General features: G+C 39.7%; 1 protein-coding gene across 1 annotated transcript; it reads left to right on the top strand.

Annotated features, from left to right (window-relative positions):
- The first annotated feature begins 1,823 nt into the window (after positions 1-1,823).
- LOC126999852 (guanine nucleotide-binding protein G(i) subunit alpha) lies at positions 1,824-16,554 on the top strand. Its single transcript, XM_050862915.1, has 10 exons — positions 1,824-1,920; positions 3,445-3,640; positions 7,524-7,669; positions 8,112-8,296; positions 8,433-8,551; positions 8,682-8,849; positions 12,106-12,200; positions 14,088-14,276; positions 14,402-14,526; positions 14,695-16,554. The coding sequence occupies exons 3-10, from the start codon at positions 7,549-7,551 to the stop codon at positions 14,758-14,760; spliced, it is 1,068 nt and encodes a 355-aa protein (XP_050718872.1). The 5' UTR covers positions 1,824-1,920; positions 3,445-3,640; positions 7,524-7,548; the 3' UTR covers positions 14,761-16,554.
- The last annotated feature ends 7,454 nt before the right edge of the window (positions 16,555-24,008 follow it).

Here is a 24,008-nt window from a genome sequence, read left to right on the forward strand (position 1 = left end):
ATACATCTATACCACAGACAAATGAAGATGACACCGTTTTTTAAATCGTGAACCCCAAGTCCTCAGTGGTCAAGATACAGTGTTTTTGCTGTTGTTATTGTTATTATTATTATTATTATTATTATTATTATTATTATTATTATTATTATTATTATTATTATTATTATTATTATCATCGTTATTGTTATTATTATCATTATTGCTGTTGCTGTAGGTGACGCTGTTCTTGCTTAGTGCGGTTTGACTATTTTCAGACAGGCTTGGTGTGACCGCAGATGACCCGCGCGGTACGTGTGGGCCTCAGCTCTGTCAACGAGGCTTCGCTGTAGGGGAGGTGAGGACAGCCACCACGTACCGTTCTTCCATTGATCTTATTGACAAAACTATTTTTTAACTTAATAATATCACTATCAGTATCACTTACTATTACCATCATCATTATTATTATTATTATTATTATTATTATTATTATTATTATTATTCATTTATTGTTTTCATGCATTCACACACACACACACACACACACACACACACACACACACTCACAGGCAGGCAGACAAGCACACGCGCACACACTGAAAAAATCCTTGTGACGTGACGTTATGCATGAAGGAGGCGCTTTACGCGGCATCATATATCAGGTGACTTACAGTGTGTGTGTGTGTGTGTGCGTGTGTGTGCCGGATCTTGTCACTTACACTTCGCTCGTCGCTTCCTTGTTTTGCGTGTGTGACTTCCGTTCATTGCATACCTGGTGTAGATAAATTACCTCCCACTGGCGTCATATTCTGGGTATTCGCAGAAGCTTCCGCCTCGCACGTCAACAATTTTCAAAGTTCGTAAAGATTAATCGCGTTCTGATGAGTGTTTTTGTAGGTTCACGGCACAGTAGAATGATTAAACTATCAGAAGGGTCATAAAACTACCTCTGCAAATGCCCAGAATTAATGCGGAAGCCGATATGTCCCTTAATTCCTTGAGATATGATAAGATATACCTCGCGATAGGACGATATAGTAACTTCTTGGCTAAACTTTTCCCGAGCTGTGGCAGGATAGCAGTGAAACTTCCTCTGTATTTTCACACCACATGCATGCTTTCTATCTCTCGCAACTTCACCAAGAGCTACCTTCAGGATTTCAGGGACCGTAGTCGATCGCCTCACTAACATTCTGATCTGCTTATACATTCTTATCGTTGTCATTTAACTCCAAAGAGGTTAACGTCGTCACTTGTTTCCTGTTGCTATATCGTGTAAAGAATGGAGGATTTTCTTTGTCTCTTGTTATCCCGATCAAGATGCATGTTTATCCTGCAGCCGGGTAAGCGTAGATGCTGCAGGGACCAGATGGACCAGATGTGTACGCGGGTATTACGTCACAGGAAGGCTTATTTTCCAAGTAAAACACATACACACACACACACACACACAGACAGACACAGGATATAACAAGGTGACTTAATCCCTTAAAAATAAAGATGGGTAAGGATGTATATAGTTGAACACACACACACACACACACACACACACACACACACCTATTATTTTTTCTTACGTATTTGTATATTACGTGTCTGAGTCAAGTTCATATTGGTAACCTGAATATTATGCAACGCTTTGAACTACTGACTGTCTCCCTTCCAATAAAAAATGGTGACATCAATCCTAGTATATCCGACTGGTCATGGCGGTGGCAATCAGGGTCACTCGCTGAACCAAGGGATATCACAAAGAATATCCGGCGTATTAGGAGACCGGCAGGCCACCATTTATTACTTAACCTTTGCACTTTGAATACACTGACAAGGGGAACGGAAGCGGCTTTGTTGGTTGATACAGAGAGGCTGTCGTATACCAAATGGGGGATGTTGTAAGCTTCAGTGAGGTGGGGAGGCTTGGCGAGGAACAATAAAGTGCTTGTGAGTGGCCATGCATTCAACTAGAGACGTAACGTAAGGTCGAGGGAAGGACGTAGGAACACACAGCCATTTATAACTTAGAAAACCTTGAAATGAAAGAAATTAACAAAAGCTTCACTAAGATATACGAAAGAAACTGCACTTGAGGGGATGATAAAAAGATAAAAAAACAACAAAATTACTGCTTGGTCTACAGGAAAAAAGCGGCCAAAGTTGGGGATGTGGATAATGTGGTTGAGTGTGACGTGACAGTGTGGGGTGAGGATGGAGTGTACGTAGCTATATATGAGTGATTTGTGTGGCGCAGTGTGGGTGTGGCCGGTGTGGTTGAGTGTGGCGTAGTAGGTGTGTGTGGCGCCCAGTGATTGAGTGCAGCATATATATATATATATATATATATATATATATATATATATATATATATATATATATATATATATATATATATAGTGTGGAGTGTGGTTGAGTGTGGCGTCTCTTGTGGGTACGTGTGCATGGGGGGGGTGTCGAGTATGGCGCCCGCTGGTTCTTGCTGTGGCCGGTGTGGTTGAATCACGGTTGAGTGTGGCGTAGTGTGGTTATAATAACCGGTTTGGTTATGACTGAGTGTGGAGTCTTCTGTGTTGTGGCCGGTGTGGTTGAGTGTGGCGCGCCCCGTGGTTTTTGGCGTGGCTGGTATGGTTGAATCAGGGTTGAGTGTGGCGCAAGGATTCTATGTAATCCTTGGTGTGGCTGGTGTGGTTGAGTGTGGCGTCCCCTGTGAGTGTGGTCGCGGTGAGGATGAGTGTGGCATAATGTGGGTATGATTGAGTGTGGCAGGGCAGTGTGGCGTCTTCTGTGGATGTGGCCCCCTTTGGTTCCAGGCGTGACCGGTATGGTTGAATCAGGGTTGATCGAATGTGGCGCAGGAATCGAGTCTATATATCATCCATGCATGGTGTGGCGTCTTAATTCTGTGGGTGTGGCCGATGTGGATGAGTGTGACGCGGGGTGGTTTCTGAAGTGGCCTTTGTGGTTGAGTGTGGCGTCCATGGGTTGAGTGTGTGGCACAAGAATTGACTTGTATCTAAGGTGTGGCGTCTCCTAGCTGTGAGTGTGCCCGGTGTGGTTGTTTGGTTGAGTGTAACGTCCAATGGTTCAGTGTGAGTGTGTGGCGTCCAGTGGTTGAATGTAGGCTAGTGTGTGGGTGTGGTTGAGTGTGGCGTCTCCTGTGGATGTGGCCAGTGTGGTTGTCTGGTTGAGATGGCTTAACTGGAGTGTTTGTGGCGTCCAGTGGGTTAATGTGAGTGTTTGTGGCGTCCAGTGGTTGAATATAAGCTTGTATAGGGGTGTGGTTGAGTGTGGCGTTTCCTGTGGGTGTGGCCGGTGTGGTTGAGTGTGGCGCGGGGTGGTTGCTGGTGTGGCCGTGGTCCTGGCGTGGCGCTGCATTACAAGTTCAAAGTCCCGCTGGGGTGAGGGAGCAACAGGTTGGCCATGTGAAGGATGCCGCTATTTTACCTCCCTCCTGGACCTTACCCGCTATAGGACAGAAAATATAATCAGAAGGACCTTTGAGGAGTAACTCGTGTGCATTTGGGCGGCGGAAACACTGGAATTAGTTTTTTGTGAAGGTTTACTAGTGAGGACTTAGTTTAAAGTCACACCCTGAAGAGGAACAAGGCCACCGGTATGACCCATCACCTCCTCGGGGTCCTCAGCTCCTAACCGCCGCATATTAACAGTAAGGAAGAGTGCAGCAGCTTGTTCCGTATCTCTGTGAACCTGGATTTGTGGTTTTGGGGGCGTGAGGTTGTTTTAATGTAGACTTATGACCTAGTTTGTGTATGTGTGTGTGCGTGAGTGTGTGTGTTTGGGAGCCATAGAGGACGGCCACACCTTGCTCTCGCTGCCCAGGCCTACGTGTTCCTCGTCACCCATAGGCATAGTTTTAAGGCTTCTGGTGCTTAGATACTGCGAGGGGAGCCGTGATGATGTAAAGGATGCTCTGTAGTTATGTGGGAAGTTTTAAAGGAAGTTCACCTGGGTCATGCCACACGTCAGGTCTACATGTTGGCTCTCACCCATATATACAGTTTTGAGCCTTCTGGTGTTTAGGTAGTGTAAGGTTGAGCAATATTAATGTAGTGGATGGTTACTAGTTATATGGGACCTTTAAATGGAAGTTCACCTGGGTCATGCCACAGGTTACTCAGTCATGAAACTGACGATTTAGGTAATGATTCCTTCCATAGTTTAGGAGTAATTAGTTAGATGCATTCCATAAGAATGTGTTGAATGGTCAGTATTTATGTGAGAACTTTAATGGAATGTCACCTGAGTCATGCGGCTCATGCCACAAGTTAGTTGTGAAACTGAAATTTTAGATAATGAGACCATCCTCAGTCAAGGAGTAATAGGAGCTGCCCACATCTGTTTAGCAATACAGAAACTATTAGAGAAAGGAAATAATGTGAAGCAAGCAATAGGATGCCACGCCCCCTCAAATAAGGATTATGAGTTGGTTAAACAAGCAGTATAAGGGTATAAACAATCTGTTGCTGGTTAATCTATGATCTATCACTGCTAAATCAATAAACCATACAGTAGGTGCTAAATATATGATGTCACTGCTAAATTAGTAACCTAGCTACCATTAGTGGCGAGCATGAACAGGTTTGGATGGTATTTCTGAAGTTTTGAACAAGTATCCTAGAGACAGTTTTTACCCCAAGCAACCTCTAAGTCTTTATTCTAACCATTTTGAATCCTTTCAATAGGTACGGTATCACAAATAAATAATGTCAGAAATGATTATTTGAGACGGAGTCTCACGTTCCAATGTGTGATATTCCATAATATGATAGGTTAGGTTAGTTTTTATATTTTTATTTTTATTTTTATTTAGTTTGGTTATGTTTGGTGTTGTTGGGTCGGATGCCGCAAGACTTTGGTGTGGTATTCGCTGTGTGGGGGGGCTGCCCCACAGTCTATGCAATGAACCGTATTGGCTATACAGGCAGCGCCACACGTAGCCACTCACTGAACTGTCAAAGCAGTACTTTCCATAGAACTCAAGTTATGTTTCCTACTAGAGTGTGTCTGAGGCTGCCTCCAGGATACAAGGCCTTGGTGCGGCCATCACTCCAAGCCAACGACTGCACACACTTTACTCCTTCCCGATTTCCTGACTCTACTATTTGACATGGAGAAAAACTGAAATCGAGTAGGAGTGAAGTGTGTGCAATCATCGGGTTTGGGTGACAGCGGCATCATGGCCGTGTATCCCTGAGTGGCGCTGCCTGTATAGCCAATACTGTCCATTTGGTAAAACCATGTTGGCTTTTTTTTTTTTTAGTGATTTTGACTATAACTGTCAGTGAATTCATTGTTTTGTGACATTCCGAAACTGAAAATGGGAAAGAGAAAGCAAAGCATTTTTGGTGGAAACGAAGGTCAGATTGAAACCTTGTCTATGCGGTGGAACATATTGGTCCTAAATTTCAGTAGCTAGTGTTACTGTTCAGATTGTGTGGATGTCCAATGGCAGTCAACTGCCTGTAACTTATATTTATATTTCTTTGTGAAAAATGTGATGTTTCTTTTCACTTAAACTTATGTAAGTCCATGAGGATAGTAGATTTTCTGACTATTTATGTGGAAAAATTGCAGTTATGAGTTAGTAGGTATGAGGGAAACCAGAGGCTAACTAAATATTAACCATCATGTGCATGCTAAAGTCTCATATTATTTTTGGTGATACTACCGTGTCATGCTTATTTCATCCAGCAGTCATGATATAAATAACTTTAAAAATACTTAGAGATGGTTTTCAGTGCAGGATCCCATAAAAGTTCCTCTCTATTGGACTTTTCTACTCCTGGTGTGCTTGTGGCATCACAGATGTTGGCAGAGAAGTCTTCATACAACATTTCCTGCCTTCCCAGAATTTACCTAATCTCTTCTTGAAAATATTTGTTTTTGGATAAAACTATTTGCTCATTCAAACTATTCCATACTGCAATAGATCTTAGTGATCCCAGGTCCATGTATGAATATGAGTACAGGCGTCCCTCAAATAGTACGGTTTTGATTTTATACGGATTGTCATGGAAGAATTTTTTTTACGATTTTTAAATTTCCCACTCGTCGCACCAAGTGGCCATGACGTGAGTGGCAACACTGTTCTACCAGAACACCTGCTGAAAGCATGCCAAAGCATTCGAGAAAGGTGTTCACCTTGCAGAAGAATTCAGATTTAGGAGAAGTTACGTTTTGTTATGAGTTACGTTGCGGTAGGGAGAACATACCACGTGAATGAGAGCAGTGCTCGCAGTATCTATCATAGTGTAAAAGAAATTCTTGCTGCAGTAACTGCCAGTGCTCCAAGAGTGCTCCAGGAGTGGAGATAAAGACCGTCCTTTTACTAAGCCTCGTCGTTGCTATGGTAACGGCGTCTCACTCGCAGCAAAATGACGTACGCTGATCTTCCTGGTGTCATTTAACATACATTACTAGCTGTCCTGTCTGATGAACTCCTTACAACAGAAGATGAAAAGGAAGCTGCAGTGGTTATGGTGGCACAGAGAGATGAAATGCAATGGAAACACTTATATGTGTTTCTTTGGGCTGCCATATTTGCCGATGACGTCATCACAGCATGAAGGCGCTCCACGTGCTATGGCTGCGTTTGAGAGAGGAAATCAGGACTCTCAGAACATCCCGAGCGCTCTCAAACGCGTTACGCCGCAGCACAAGTTGCCAACTCAGCACGTCCACTTGCTCCCAGCTCTGAGAGGTGGATCGCCTCCGTGCTGTGATGACATCATCAGCAAATATGGCGGCCCAAACAAACATATAAGTGCTTCCATTGCATTTCACCTCTTTGTGCCACCATAACCACTGCAGACTCCTTTTCATCTTCTATTGCAAGGAGCTCGTTGGCCAGGACAGCTTGTGATGCATGTTTAACCATCATCAGGAAGATCAGCGTACGCCATTTTGCTGCATGGGAGACGCCGTTACCATTGCAAGGACGAGGCTAAGTTTACTTTAACTGAGAAGTACACAAAAGTGTTTGGTAGAGGGTTCTGGGAGGTCTGGCCTCCCGAGAGCTCCCAACTCGCTCTCTCAAACGCAGCCCACACCTTTAAAAGCCGGGAGCGGAGCGGATGTGCTGAGTTGGCAACTCATGCTGCCGCGTCATGCATTTGAGAACACTCGGGATGTTCCGAGAGTTCCATCCCCTCTCTCAAACAGAACCCAGGAGTGTTTTTAGGGGAGGCACTAATTTTATATGGATTTTCGAATAGTACGGGGGTCCTGGGTCCCTAACCCCCATACTATTTGAGGGACGACTGTACATTCATTTGTGTAATTCATTATTAGTACTTGTACTTGGACCCAATTGTGCTGCTGGTTATCATGGTAGATACTGCAAAAATTGAAGAATTTTGCCAAAGTATTTTTTTTTTTTTTTGAGGACCGCAGATTCTAGGATTCGTATACATCACTGATGGTTTATTCCGCCAAAGAAGATGACTAGCAATTCTGCTTTTACCATTTCCTACTATATCTACTATATCTAATATTTTTAAGTATACTACAAAATGTTTATTTATTTCCAGGGGGTTGATACACACAGCAGCAACCATGGGGTGTGCAATGAGTAATGCTGCTGATAAAGAAGCAGCAGAGAGAAGTAAAAAAATAGACAAAGATCTCCGGCTTGCAGGAGAGCAAGCTGCCAGAGAGGTTAAACTTTTATTACTTGGTAAGTAGCTGAATATTATTTATTATTTAGTCTGCATTAGACTTTTTTATAACATATTTTGGCTGTTAGGGCAGCAAGGTTTGTTAGATGTAATGTTTGGCATGCCCATGCGAATCAGCAGGCCTGGGTTTTATCCTGGCCCAGTGCTGTTGGTGGCCAGCTGTTCATTTCTCCTTATTTGGGCAGGTCAAGAAATAGGTATTTGTGGAAACCTGGGAAATATATATGTGATAGCTTGGATGTCACACTTGCCCTCTGTCCTGTAGTAGTGGCTCAAGGGCTTTTTACACCGAGATGAGCTCTAAGGTTACTCGCCACTTTCCTTATACCGGCAACTTTATCTCTACCTTTTATTGAAAAACGGCCCATGATATATGTGTGTGTGTGTGTGTCAGGGTGGTTACATGTAAGACATGTTTAATTTCACTTTGCAATATTTCAGGTGCTGGAGAATCTGGGAAAAGCACAATCGTCAAACAGATGAAAATCATTCATGAGACTGGTTACTCTCGCGAGGAATGTGAGCAGTACCGACCTGTTGTCTACTCCAACACCATCCAATCCCTTATGGCCATAATTAGAGCCATGGGGCAGCTTAAAATTGACTTCAAAGATTCCAGCAGAGCTGTAAGTTATTTTAAAATAGTACCGTACATAGAAGATAGTGATATATATCCTCAAATTCATTTATTATGATTTTTTTCAAATTATATATTGATTTATTCAAATTATATGTTCTAACTGTGTCATTTTTTCAAACCAGGATGATGCTCGACACTTCTTCACATTAGCAAGTGCAGCAGACGAAGGAGAGTTGACTCCTGAGTTAGCAAATATCATGAAGCGTTTGTGGAATGAAAGTGGTGTCCAGCACTGTTTTAGGTATGCACAATGATGATTTGTATCTTCTTCCCACTGAAGTATATGATTTTAGATTATTGTTTTGTTATCTTGTTAGATATCATTCCTTTTTCTTTGTTGAGTAACAACAAATTTCAATTTTAATTTGCAGTCGGTCTCGGGAATACCAGCTGAATGACTCTGCAGCTTATTACCTAAATGCCCTGGACCGCATCGCTCGGCCAGGGTATATTCCTACACAGCAGGATGTCCTGCGCACGAGGGTGAAAACCACAGGCATTGTTGAGACAAACTTTTCTTTCAAAGGTTTAAATTTCAAGTAAGTTTCTATTTGTAAGAACTTTTGCTCATTCACTGTAGTAAACTGAAGTGTTAATCTTATCACACCATCTTCCTGTACTCTAATCACATTTGAAGGGCTAGGTAATTAGGACTGGGCACACTGAGGAAGCATTATGAATTTACTGAGAACACAATTATATTGCTTGTTTGGGTTTTAGTTAGGTTAGTTTTCAGCAGACACCGCCTCCTCCGCACGCGGTGCCGCTCCTCCCGCCCTCTCGAAACTCTCTTTGCTCTCTACCTTTTGAAATTTTTTTAATTTTCTTTCATTGCCACCACCGCACTGATTAAACATAAAACCAAAAAAAAAAATCTAGTCCCGAAAAAAAAAAGAAATAAGGCAACAAGGCAGCATTATTGCATTATTATTATTATTATTATTATTATTATTATTATTATTATTATTTATGTATTTTTATTAGAATTATTGTCATTTTAAGAAGTAAAAGTAACCAAGTAACTACTTTTACACTCATCATAATCAGTAATTATGCACACACAGAAAATTCGGAAAAATCCGGATTTTGAACGGTATCAGAATCTGAATGATCTGAATGAGTAAGTGGCGGGAAAAAGTGGCGGGAAAACCGCGCACAGAACGCACGGTAGCGACCCATGCAGAGCGAGGGTTTGACTGTTTTTCATTTTTTTTTTTTTTTTAAAAACCTCAGGTGCGGGCAGTGACTTAAAAAAACTCTGCGCTTGCCTTTCGCACCTTCTTCTTGAAAAAAAACTTTCCCCTCACTTCCGACCTCCGCACTGCTTAAAAGTCCCGAGGTCCGGGAGAGCGGAGGAGGACAGAAGAGGAAGTGAAGTGCCCAGCTCTGGTTTTCAGGTATCTTCAAACACATGACAGGCAGGAAATTTTTGTGAAAATCAACAAAGAAAGAGCCAATTTTGTTAGATAGAAAGTCTCATTACTGATGAAGCATATATGAATTTACTGAGTACACAAATACATTGCCAGTTTGGATTATAGTCAGGTTAGGTTTTGGGTATCTTCACACACATGACAGGCAACAAGTTATAGTTAAAATTAACAAAGAAAGAACTCACTTTGTCAGAAAGGGAGTGAGTGAACTAGACTAGCTTGAGCATGAATGAGTATCATGGTGAGTACTGAGGAAGGTGAAGTATAGTGCCCATATATGCCTCCTCATCCGAAGTGGGAGAATGCTGAGTCAAAGTCCTCTCCATAGTTGATGATGACATGAGTGTACTCCGAACCATGACCAAGACAATGGGGTGTTCGTGACTTAGCTGATGTCAATGGCATGCACGTCTTACGTCTTCCTAATTATTTCCATCTTGTCTTGTGATAAAAGAGTGTGTTGATGCTTAGCTTTGGGTGGTCGGGCATCAGCCATTACAGCATTACAAGTGTTTAACAAGACAAAATTATGAAGGGCAAGCAGATGATGAAAACATGGGGAAGTTTTTGCTTATTTCTACAAATGATATCTGATTAAAAAATGAAACTGTGAATTGAGGAGCAACGAATAGTGGGGACCCCTGTATTTGATTTTTCACATATATTGATGCAAATTCCAGATAATATATTAGGTTCATGATAGGAAAGATAACAAGCTGAATAATGATTGTTTTCTCTGTTGCTCATTTTGGACAATTTGACCGCTGATCACCACCAGTCTACCTACTCACCTTCTACGTAATTTCAACATCTATGTAAGATTCTTGTCTCTCTTTAATAAGTTGTTTGGTATTCCAAGTATCTTATGTTCTCAGGTATGGCTGTAGGCATTCAAGTTCATCACATACACCTTCCTTCCCTGTGGTTGTTGCCTTGAAATTTAGAAAACTTATTATAAGCCAGCATATAATTAGAGAAGATTGTGTTTTGACTGAGTTTTTGTGTTACATGCTTCACCATTAAATTTGAAGTTCATTTTCAGCCATTTAAACTTGCTTTGCATCCTCCCTGCCTGTGCCACCTTGAAATTTATTGAAATTAAATATTTGTTGCATTTGTTGCTACCACTTAGATTCTCAATATCCCAGTTGTGGTGTTATTGAAAATGTGTAATGTATGATTCCCCCTTTTTCTCTTAAGACATTAACTAGGTCATATTTTAAATGTTGGCAGCATTTGGAAAGTAATGATTGAATGTAAACCCTAATTTACTTGCTTACATGTTACACACATGTCATTTCATAAAAAAAACTCTATTTATTATATAATGCAGGTTTGTAACACTGCTTTGGAGTCCCCCATCTGGGTAGGCGACCAGAAATGTCCCCAGATCAGCCGTCACTTTTAATAATGACCTGCTGCTGCTGCTCTGACTCAACTTTTCTTGGTTTTGTCATTCATGTGACTCCAGTATGTTCAGTTCTGTTGCTCTTATCTTCCTTGCTATTAAATATGTATTTCTTCACAAATACATTACAGCATTAGTACCATGATAATGTGGACTCCTCATCCTATATTTATGCTAATCTATTTTATCAACTAGCAATTTTCCAAACTGGCCCATTGCCAGTGCCAACACTGAAATGTAGCCAAGGGTTTTGTGGAGTCCTATATTTACAATGATTTTATTACACCTCTGCAAGATGTGAGGCAAGGAAATGTTGGGTAGAAGCCATTGTGGTGCTATGCAGTCATTTTAATGCAAATAGATAGATGTATGCAGTAAGCATGCCCCTAGACCCAGCTGTTATGATTTAGCATAGTCTTTACTGTGCATCAAATATGTCTAAGCTTAACTTATAAAACTTTAGAGGGAGGGCAATGCAAAGAGAAGAAGGGAGTTGAAACCAAGTGTGTATATATTACTAGTGAGTGAAGCACTCCATTGGAAAGTAATTATTTCTTTTCTATATATTTTTTAGATGAGTATTTTAGTTATTTTAGTTACATGTGGCATTCATTATTCTTACATCTTTTTGTAGGATTGTAACAAATTCCATGTAGTTACGGGACTCCACAAAGGCACGGGCTACATTTCAGCAACCATAGCTGTGGCAAGATGCCCAGTAGCACCTTTGCTTCTCTGATACTAATTTTTTTACACTATACAAGGTAAAAGATACAGTGCACGTATAAAGAATTTATCTAAAGCTATTGAACTTCATTCAGACTTTTTCAGACTTATAGAATAAATTTATATCTGCTTCTGTGATGTGCTGGGAATATCAGCAATATTACTTTTCTTTGCATAAAAGATTGATTGAGTTATAAGTCATGTTCAAACAAACTTGTCCTTTGGCAGGTTGTTTGACGTGGGTGGTCAAAGATCTGAAAGGAAGAAGTGGATCCATTGCTTCGAGGGAGTGACTGCCATCATCTTCGTTGTTGCACTGTCAGGTAAGTTTTCTTTCATTCTATTACCTTGCATGTTAATTATTTCTACTACTGCACTGTTTGTCAATGCACTGTAAAGCATTAGAGATGTAGGTGTGGATAAATTAAAATTATTCTTTCTCAAATTTTCTATTCAATATTTGACTCAGAGATTTCCTTCTATAGTCTTATGTGTTTATGTGTAGCTGTTACCCACATCTGCATTATCAGGAACTCGTCTGCATTGGGATTCAGATATCCAAACTTATCACCATATCCTCATAAGGTGTGGTTGTCAGGGAAATTACCAGCATTGACTCAAAGTGCACCTCCTTCAGTGTTTTGAAATGACACAGTCCAGACTAGCAGAAAATCCTAGTCCAGACACGCCAAATCCTAGCTTTAAATCAGATCTTCGACTGATGTACAACCTCCATCCCGATGCTGTCCGGGCAGGTGTCATATATCCTGGGTTTTGGTCAGATTTACGGATATGTATCTGGACCCCTGAAAGAGTGATTTATCAGATATCCGAAATATAGATGTGCTCCTTATGGAGGGTTTACTGTATATACCCAGTCTGCCAGTGTGGGTTTTATTCACTCAGTCAATCTAGCCTTTACTCTCCTTGAATATTTCCATTGTCACCATCGAGGTGGAAGCTTTGTGCCTGAGGTCCCCCTACTGTGATGTTGCCTTATATTTGACAAAGCCCATACTCAACTTGTGGATGGCAAGACACAGCTCAACCTGTTGACTGTGTTGAGCTGCTGCCTGAGAGCAACAACTTGATAAGTATATGCAAAGCTCGAACATGTCTCACTAAAGTTACCGCCACAGTAAGCATAAACTTATTGACATGTAGGGGTGCATCTAATCTCTGTCCAGCTATACCTCTCAACTTAAGTAGGATTCTAAACATTATGGACGACAAATGAATCATCATCATCTGACAACCCCTTTTCTCCAGTCATGGCGTAGCTAAGTGTTGAGAATACATTATTGAAGAAAATGTCTGCAAGATGTAACCTCATTTAGTGTAGAAAGTGATGTTGAAAATGAAATTCCAAGTGAAATAAAAGTGCATGGGGAGAGAAGGCAGCTAGATGATAGAAGGAGGAGAGTGACTGGGTGAGGCTTTCCAGTTTCCACATGGTCACTTTGCCTTCCCATGAGTCTGTGGCCTGTCACAGTGTCACTTGCCAGCACAACCAAAGTAAAGTTTTATGAAAGATTATTACTAATGATGATCTTTTGCCGTTGATGATGGTTACTGGGAACTGTAATGTGTGGAGGAAGATGATGGCAGTGCAGGCATTGCAGTTCTCAAAATCAGGAGGGTAAAGGATAAGTTTAGGCAGCTCAGCTTATGAAACATACGTCACCACATACCATCTCCTTCAAGACCACATACTGGTACACTTGTTCTTGAAATGCAAATATAGCCTCTAAATTGGAAAATGCATTATAATGTACATAGCTAGTCAGACTGTATTACCAACTGGCAGTGGGGCATATGATTTTAGATATACATGACAAAATGGTGATGATTGCATTTAGAAACAATGAAAAAGGTTATGTATTTACAAATCTTGAAAGAACAAAATCTCAAAAGAATGAAGTGTCGAAAAATGAACGAGGGAAATATTTCATTTTGCATGGCAAGCTTAAAATTAAGAAGCAAACTGAATTAAATTTCAATAGGCAAGATGTACTTCTGAACATACCTGAAAAATGCTGACTGTACAAATGAAAAGCAGTGTAAGATCACGATAGTTTGATATATGACCAACTCTAAATATTTATAATTTGATAAATGGCCGTCTAAATACTTTATTACTATATGCTTTGCATCCAGTGCAGATTATAAATCACACTGACTAAAGTTTAAGATCATTGATGCCTTTTCAGGATATGACTTGGTCCTAGCAGAAGATGAGGAGATGAACAGGATGATTGAAAGCATGAAGCTCTTTGACTCTATTTGTAATAACAAATGGTTTGTTGAAACATCAATCATTCTCTTTCTGAACAAAAAGGACTTGTTTGATGAGAAAATAACAAAGTCACCACTGACCATCTGTTTCCCAGAGTATCAAGGTAAAGCTGCTGCAGTTCCATTTGGTTTTGTTTTGGTGATACTATATTTTCGTGCTCTGTATGATGATAAATAAAAAGCACTTGCACAAAGCTCGTACATTATGTTAGATACATTTCATTGACAGGCACCAACACGATGGAGGAGTCTGCAACTTACATCAAAATGAAATTTGAGAACCTCAACAAGCGAAGGGATCAAAAAGAAATCTACACCCACTTTACCTGTGCTACAGACACTAATAATATACAGGTTGGTTATTATTGCTGCTATTTATTTACATAACTATGTCAGAATTTTGTGATATTTGAATGAAAGCTAATAATAATTACATGTCATTTGTATCATGAAATGAAATTTCTAATCACATTTACTTCAGCATTGAATTGGTCGCATAAACACTGATTTTTACCTTTCCAGTTTGTGTTTGATGCTGTTACAGATGTCATCATTAAGAACAATCTCAAGGACTGTGGACTTTTTTAATGCAAACATTTGCTAACCATTTATGGTCTCTTGAAAGCCAAATCTTCTGCCATTGAGAGCATCCATCAGTGTGGAGGAAAATTTCCTTCTCATCTCGCCAAATATTAACATTCCTATGTGGAAAAGTGTATCAAAGTACTGGCATGTTATTGCAAGGTGTCAGAAAATGTGTACGAGTGTAACCCTTAGGGAGGCAGTATTTGGAAAAAATCATATGGCAGTATGTCCGAGTGTATGTTTTGTATAGTTGAACTCTACTTATTCTACAAGTGTATGCACAAAGCCAATAATAATATTTAGGATTACCGAATGTGGAACCAGTGTGTGCCATGTGTTTCTTTGGGCCAGTGTTTATTTGGACTGACGTGTGGCCATGTGCACTATGCTCATGTTGTGATGCTTAGAAACTTTTATGGTGTTGGTTTGCGCTGAAAAAATAAGCATCCTCTTCTTGAAGCCTATTGATAGTTTTGTTGATCCAGCTTATAAATTAGCAAAGCAAAAAGTTGTGATATGTGGCTAGAAAAATTGACCCCCTTCATATTTAATCCAGGAAATATTGAGTTTGATGGCAAATGAGACTTATTTGAAATTACTTAACCTTTACTTATTATTTTTTATTTTTTGTCAGTCCCTATAAAGGAAACCACCAGAGGTACAGCCAGGGACCATGCCTAGTATTCATTGTGGGACTGACTTTAATGTTTCATCCTTTTGTTTTCACCTCTCAATTACCATATGCACTTGGTTATCTCATTCCCACTGTCCTTTCTTCCACATAAATCCCTCTCCAGGTAAAGAGAAGCAATAGATTTAGGTCATTTAATCCCTTGGGATGTTTCCTTCAATCATTTAGCAAGGAGACATATAACTGTTAGGCCTTTTCTCTGTAGGGATAGAAATTCACTCCCATTTTTCAGTTAGTCAACCAGACTAACAAAATAAATTTTTAGTCCTTCACAAACATTTATAAGACCTTCCAAATTTTACAAAACATTATAATGTGTATCTGAAGTGGAAGGGGTGCACAAGGTGGATAGGAAGAGATGTAGAATAAGGTTGAGGTGCCACATATGGGTAAAACAAATGGCAAGCAAATGGAAACAAGAAAACAGCAAAGTTGTGTGATCATTGCTTTTGCATGGCTGTCGTTGCCTTGAATTAGCCCCAAAGCAGAAATGAGGCAGTTGTGCTGTTTGTGGATTTAACTCTCCTCAACTCAACCATTAGTTTATTGAGAAATTTAGTTTTATTCCATCACTTTTATGATTGGATGTAATTGTTTTATAGGTACTCTTGATTATTTCCAAATACATATATTAGTATATTTAAAGAATTAGAAAGAACAATAAACTTATAGATATATATAGAATACTGTAGTATACACATTAAGATTAAAAACAAACATACTGTTGAAGACTAAAGTTGTATTTATTTATTGGTGAAAAATGCAAACAGAAAGCATAACCCAAGATTGACTCAATAATTTCAAAAATATTGTAGATGAATTGAATGATAATTTTCTTTGTGGAGTATATTAACAATGGTAGTGAGGGAAGAACCACTGCCTTCTAATTGGCTGGGAGGGTCATGTTATCTTAACCACCATGCGCTAATTGGTTTGTTGCCCCTCTTAGTACGTTGCCTCGCCACCTCTTGGAGTTTGATGCTGCTGCTGTTTCCACAAAATTTTCAGTTCTGTAAAATACTTGAGGTAGTTGGGAAGTTTGGAAACAGTCATCTTCCTCATTTTATGTGTGTGTGTGTAATAATAATAATAATTATATAGTAATAGATGGTTTATTTTGTCTTAGCAGCCATTTGGCTGAAATTTTTCCTATTACAGATTACTATACATTTTGCTGAAAATAAATAATGAAAAAAAAAGTACAAAATGAAGGGGGTTGAGGGCTGATGGATCTAAGATATCAGTGGAATGGTGGTATGGAGCTGGAATGGGGTGGAGTGCAATGTGGTGGCTCTTAAGGCAGGGCATCATCTTTCAATTGGCAGAGAGGTGCTAATCTCAGGTCATCCCCAGGGCAGTCTGTGGGTCAGGTGAGCTGAGGGGGAGCATGTGTTGCAGACTAAGTAGTAATGTGCCAAGTTGTAGGCCAGTGAGATAAGAAGGGTGGGCTTTACTGTTCCATTGATTGTATTTGGAGACTTCTGCACAGCCTTGTGGAGGTGGGGTGGCTTGCGACATGCTTGACTTGAGTGATGAGGCTCAAACAATGCACTGTCGCTGGAACGACCTTTGCCATTGTCAAGGCAGAGTGGGTGGATGGGGTACAAGGGCATGACGAAGACACGCAGCTATCACTACCTTACTTGGCACCACAAACACACTGCATTCTGTCTGTTATTATATTGTCAATGCATATACAAAATGCTCTTTCAACTGTTAAAGCTTTGGAATGATAGGTTCCTTGACACAATGGGAGGAAAGGGGAAGGCATAACAAGCTGATCTGTGGCCATTACGGAGCACTAGAACCCATGTCTTCCACCCCATGTGTGTGTGTATGTGTGTGTGGTCTCAGAAGGAAGCTGATGAAGTCCTATGGGAGGGAGGGTGCAGAGGCATCAGAAGTGCTTGAGTTTAACAAAACTGAACGTTCCTTGTAATGATAAACATGGGTCCCTGCACCACCGCAAGTAAATTCTCTGATTAGTTTTCAATTCTACCAGGTACCATAAAGAAATTAAGAGCCAATCATCGCATGGGATACAATGAAAGTTCTGCTGTCCTCCTGTTACACAACTCGGCTCTGGAAAGTACATTATTTTAAGTTGCTGATGTTTTATTAATTCATGCCATCAAACCCTGTTAACACAAGTTTTGCAATGGGCAAGCAGTACAAAATACAATTCCATGTTTTGTATTTTGTTGAAACTTGTAAGCTGTCGGCCTTCGGAACTGGTGCTGTTCTGTTATACTTCAGATAAGCAATCATTTGTTGTTTCAATGGAAGAATGAAATGGAAGACTGAATTTTGAAGGAGAGGTTGAATTTCAGAATGATAACTGATGTTAAGTCGTGGAGATACAATAAATGGAGGTGGTATCCTGCATGAAGTGGCCACTCATCAGTGGTGGCCATTTTGTAATTAATAGATTGGTGCAACCTGACTGAGCTGTGCCCAGCTGTGCCTTGCCCTTCCCTGCTTTTGCCAGTTGATAAGTTACTTGCATATAGGGGGACAGACTTGCTGTTCGGAATATAAATGCTTCACTGAGGTGTATCCAATTGAGGATAGTGCTTGGGCATGTTTCCAGTAGTTTTCCCCTGTCAAAATTTTCCCACAAAATTGTTGCATATGTTGCAGACATGTTTAAGTTAAAGTATCTTTACATTATGTGGTCTGCATTGATGCCATAATCTTGACAGTTGCCAATGTTCATTACACTAACTAAAGACAAGGAAACTTAACAAATCTACCAGATGGTGTCATTGACATTTCTTACATGTGAATAAAGAATGATGTCCAGCATTAAAATTTGAGGAAAGTAAGCTTTCATAGATTGGTTAGTTCAGCGTTGGCAAATTGTAGAGATAAATTTAGTTGATCACATGTACAATAGAACCTCTGGAAAATCACTTTTATTCATTAATTGAAGCAATTGCTGAAAGATATTTGTTGGCGAACTAAAATTATGCTGGTTAACAGCTTACTGTCAAGCTTAAGAACAGGGTATGATAAAAACTGGCAGTCGTAGACCAAGCTCATTCATTTCACCGGCCAGTAAAATGCCATACTTAAAGATAAATAATATACTGTATTCTAGTTTAATTCATATATAAATTTTTAAGAATGTTGAAATGTTCATTCTTTGTACCCCCCATTTTTACCATTATTCGATATATTACAAAAATAAACATTGCCAAATTACTGAGGAGTTTATATTGCTGTAAATGGTTGTGCCCAGAGTTTTGCCAGTCATGGGCATGACAAAGGAAGGCTGTTCCAATGTTTACCAGTGAAAAGAATGAATGAATAATGATACTGGTGTATTTTTGCTTTAGGTATTTGGACAGCAAAGGAATTAACTAAAGCAGAAAAGTTGTGTGCAGTGAGGCCATGGGGGTGATAGAAGCATGCAGCTTGCAAATTCAGAAGAGAAGTTAGCATATGCAAAATAATATTTATGAAAATATTGGCATAATTTGAGGTGAAAGGCAGACAAACTTTCCATTACAGCAATAAGTTCTTAAGAGTATTTCTGTCACTCAGTTTTGTGAAACCCATCCTTAAAATTCACCAAATCTTCCAGTGATAAAACAAAGTATTCTGCTTTGTTTTAGTATAAAAGAATGGCGCCATGACTGAAGGTTGACGCTGTTCACAACAGTTTCAACGAATCCCAACATGATATGGTGGCATGGTATTTTCCATTGCTTGTTTGCCACAAAATTTATGTTGACAAGGTTGCGATGGTATTGACTGATAAATACAGTATCAATAGCTCATCATAATACACTTCCCAGAGCTGAATTGTACTATGGGAGGAGAGTGAGCAGTGGGAGGGATGACATGAGTCTAACCATAATCATGTATTTTACAACTAGGTAAATACATTTGGTATATGAGGGTGATAACAAAGCAGATTCTCACTCCTAACTCTTTGCCAGCATTCCCAGCTCAATACTGGTGTACTGGGGGTAGTTCTATCACCATTGTTTTTATATTTTATGATGTATATTGAACTGTATCAAATGCTTAATTTTATTTTATGTTTGATTATAACAAAGTGTGTAAATATTCTGCTTGCTGGTAGAAACAATTATGTTTTGTAGGATTAAATTTGTATTATTTTTTTATTTAGCACATACCCTACATATCGAATGGTATTCTTCTTCATCTAGTTTTCATGAGGGATATTTTGGAACATGAAGCCTATGTACTTGTATAGTGTTTTTTTTTATATATATTCAGGCAACATTAATTGTTTTGGTTCTGCAGCTTCCAGTGTTGGGTTCCTGAAACGGGGTAACCCACAATAGGTTGGCTCAAAATTGTAAATGTACTGTTAACAAGAGACTGAATATGTTTGAAGTGACATAACATACATTTGGAAACTAGTTGTGTCTGCAACAATCTTTTCAATAAACATGTGATGAAATTCTCTGTCACACAGGACAACATAGGTCAACAAAATGTTAATGCATTTCCATGATAACAATGTCCATCACAGTCGTTGTCTGTCCTCTTCAGTGTTATGTCCTTGTGTAGTCTTGACCTTAGTGGTTTGTTTGGTGTTGACTCCCTCAGTACACGTGTGGCCTTTCCTGCAGGTCTGGATTTGATTTGATTTCCTTTGTTTATTGTTTTCTTTACATAAGTCTGGCTCTGTGCCATTCTTAAGACAGTTGCTGTTATATCCAAATTTTTCATGGGTCACACACACAAAAAAAAGTAATTTGAGCAAAAGGAAGTAGAGCTCATTGTCTTGGAAAATGAAAATGTACAGTAGCAGCAACCCTTGTTTATCATATTCATCAGCATACATTAGAGGAAGTTTAGTTACAAGAAGTTTTGCATTTTGCTGGTTAATAATACTTTAATGAAAATTGTATGCACTACAGAGCTCAGACAACAAAACTAACATAGAATGTTTGTTGTAATCCAGGATGACTTTGATAACTATTATATCATGACAGGTACCAAAGTCATGATAAGGATTGCAAAATTTATATATATACTTTTGTGCTGAGTTACTATTACACTTACCATTAGTTAGACTGTGTAGGTGAAAGCCAGTTTAGAATAATAATTGTATTTTCTGAACTAAGAATATAATTAAATATTTGTATGTAGTCATTCATTGCAAGCATCTATAGTAATTTTCACACCATTATTTCAAAATTACTTGCCTAGAGTGTTAGAAAGTTTAGAGTTCTTGTTGGGGCTCTTAATCACACAAGATATGTTGTTACTGTTTTATCTCTGGTTTTACAAGTTTGGCTTCTGGTTGTCCTTTTATGTGGATGGATTGTGTTAAACATTTGTGACATTCTGTATTGTCCTAGCTATGGGGCAGGCAATGAACCACTTTCCTCTAACCAAAAAAATATTAGTATGTATTATTTGTCTTAGTATCACTGTAGTAATAGTGGTTTTACTTAAAAATGCATTATAGATTAATTAAATGTTATCTATCTGTAGCTGCTGAAAATATGCTGCGATAGCTTTGGTTCAGAGCAGATGACTACCACTTGAGTTATGAAGGCAAAAGGTCAAGTGAAGTACAACAAATCCAGCAGAAACGATTTGATAATACGAGTACGAAGTGAACATATACTGGAGTTGAAAATTAATGTTGATTAGTTATGATTGAAACAAGTCCCTGAAGCATATGAAGAGCATAATTTCTTGCAATCTACAAAGCTATTCTTTCTATGGTTATTTTAAAGACATGGAATCTCAGTGGCAGGGTTAGCGCTTGTGTGTCAATCAGGGATAAGCTTTTGACAATCAGACTACCGGAGTTTGAGGTAATGTTTTGTGTTGAGGTTAAATTCTGTCATTTTTTAAAATTTCAAAGAGGGACTTTTATAATCATAAATGCTTGTTAATTTTCATGGCTGTTCTACCAACCGTTGTAAGTTTCCTCAGTGTTACTTTAAAAAGCCAGTAATTTATTTCAGTTGCATCTGTTTGAAATATGATACGTAGTACTTCTGTATAGCTATGAAGAACATTATTTTTGGATGTCTTTAATTTGAAGTACTATTTCTGTGATCCAATGTTACCCTAAGATTATATTACCAGCAGACTGTTATCAATCTCAAAGTGAACCACACCAGCCATTACTGTACCAAATTTTCTAGAGTAAAGTGTAGTTTTGAATAATGATGTATGTTAAGCATTAATTTGCCCTATGCCTTTGACTTAAGGGGCTATTACACTGGGCAAATTTTCCGTGGATCTTCAGTCAAACCACGATTTCCGCTGGCGTGGTTCTCATATTTCCGTGGTTTTCTGACGTGTCCACGATCTTCCAAAGCTACGGTAGATTTCACCGAAGGACGACGGTATTACTCACCATCATCATCATCAGCAATGACAAGAAACAAATGAAAACCACGCTAGCAGAAATCGTGGTTTGACTGAAGATCCACGGAAAATTTGCCCAGTATAATAGCCCCTTTAAAGAGTTACAAAGGAACTTATACTTAACACTGTGCATTGTCTGGCAGGTCATCATGGCATATATCTGAAGTAGTGAAATGCCGAGTCGAGAACTAACTTGTTCCAAAGACACCCTCGGCACTTTACAGAAAATTTGATACGCAAAACTTTACAATGTCCTTCCTTCTCGCTAGATCTCTCCTTCCCTCTCTCTCCCTTGCCTCCACCCTCACCTTCCAACCCTCTCCTCCACTCCACTCCCTCCCCACGCCCTCCCCTTCCCCCACTACTCCCTCACCGCGGCAACAAGTCGAGTGTTCCGAGTCCCCGATTCGAGTCTTCGCCAACGTTGCCAGATTATCGTATTCACCACATCGTCTTTATTACTTTTAAGCCTCAAACTCTCGTACCTACACAAATAACGACAGAAAATTGAAGTTAGCGTTAAAACTCCTATTTATTGATGTTTGTTTATTTGTTTTTCCATTCGTTATTGGTCAGAAACTACGAAAATGCAAGGCGATGAGTACGATAATTTGACAACGCTGCTTTCGCCGACCGCAAGCACCAGCAGCATCCGGCAGTCGTCAGCGAGAAGGCGGGGAAGTAGTGTCACGTTCTTTTGTGTGCCCCTTCCCATCTCCTTCACTATTCTTTCGTCAGTAACTCACCTCCATTTCTTTGTGTTCCTGTGTTCTCATCCTGGTTCTCGTCTTTTCCGTCTACTGTTCGTTTCCTCTTCCCACTGGTCCCCGCCTCCACCGTCTTATACTTCCTCCTCCGTCAGGTAGTTCACTTAGCTCCTCGGTACATCTTAAGAATAGCGGGTTCTAGCGGGTGGGCATTTAGGGCACGTACGACGGGGTTTTGACAAGCGTGTTTATGTCACAAGGGGTGTATTTTTCCACTCTGGCCCCACGATTTCTTCTAAGTCTATGGGCGATGAGGCTGCGAGCTCCGGGGTGAAGAAGGGGAAGAGCCCGCGCTGAAAAATACACCCCTTGTGACATAAACACCCCTGTCCGATTTTCAAAACCCCGTCGTACGTCAGGTCAGGTCAGGTGTAAGTCGGGAAGCTCGGCCTTTTGTGTCGGCGCTTCCCTGATGCTGTTCCAAGTTTTCTTATGCTGCTGCTTCCATTATGTTCTTTCGTTGGCTTTCTCTTTTCTTCTACATCTCATACGCTGTTTCCTTGGATTCTTGTATCGTTAGCTCGTTGAAGAGTGCTAGAAATGTTGTAATTAACACCACACCATGCCTTAAAATGCGCACCCGTAGGAGCCGCTATTCTTAAGATTTACCAGCTCTTCTGCTTTAATTCGTATGGCCTGGTTTTCCTTATCCTTTCATCTCTTCTATTACTTGCTCCTCCCTAACTTCGCTGCCAACCCATCACTTTCGCCTCCTCCCTCGCCTCCTTCTCTGTCCTTCCCACCACCTCATTTTCTTCCTACTGTTTCCCGTTATCTCCATCACTACCACCTCGCTGTCTTCCTCCTCCTCCTTCAAGGCATTTGGACATCAGTAAAGGGCTTCTGGAATATCATCAAGGGAAAAAAATGTAAGTGTAGCCTATTTCTGTGTGTGTGTGTGTGTGTGTGTCATCCAAAATTGAAGATCCGTATCCGATGGCTAAATTAAGCGTTTTGCACTCATATGATTCATTAATGATTATTTTAAGTGTAGGAAAAAATGATCTTCCAAATAGTTAAAACAAATAATGAAAGCGAATAATGAAGGATATTTTCACAAGTAGAGAAAAATAATTGCATGATTTGAAGTTTTATTTAAATGCAAAATAACAGCTTTGAGTGAAATGCGAAACAAGTTATTTTTTTAGCCCTGGAGCATCGATCGTTGTCATTCTTCATCACAGCTTTACTTATATATATAAAAAAGCAAATGAGTATGAAACAGATAACGGAAATTGCTTTATATATATGTACATACACTATAAACCTAAATGTAGACAAATATTGAGAATTATAAAAATATGGCAAGAATTTTTGATCAACATGCCTACCACTTGCCAGCAGGGTTGCCAGATTATCGTATTCACCACATTGTATTCATCCTTTTTAAGCCTCAAACTCTCGTACCTACACAAATGACGATA

Source organism: Eriocheir sinensis, chromosome 17 (assembly GCF_024679095.1).
Source record: "Eriocheir sinensis breed Jianghai 21 chromosome 17, ASM2467909v1, whole genome shotgun sequence".
Taxonomy (NCBI): Eukaryota; Metazoa; Arthropoda; class Malacostraca; order Decapoda; family Varunidae; genus Eriocheir; species Eriocheir sinensis.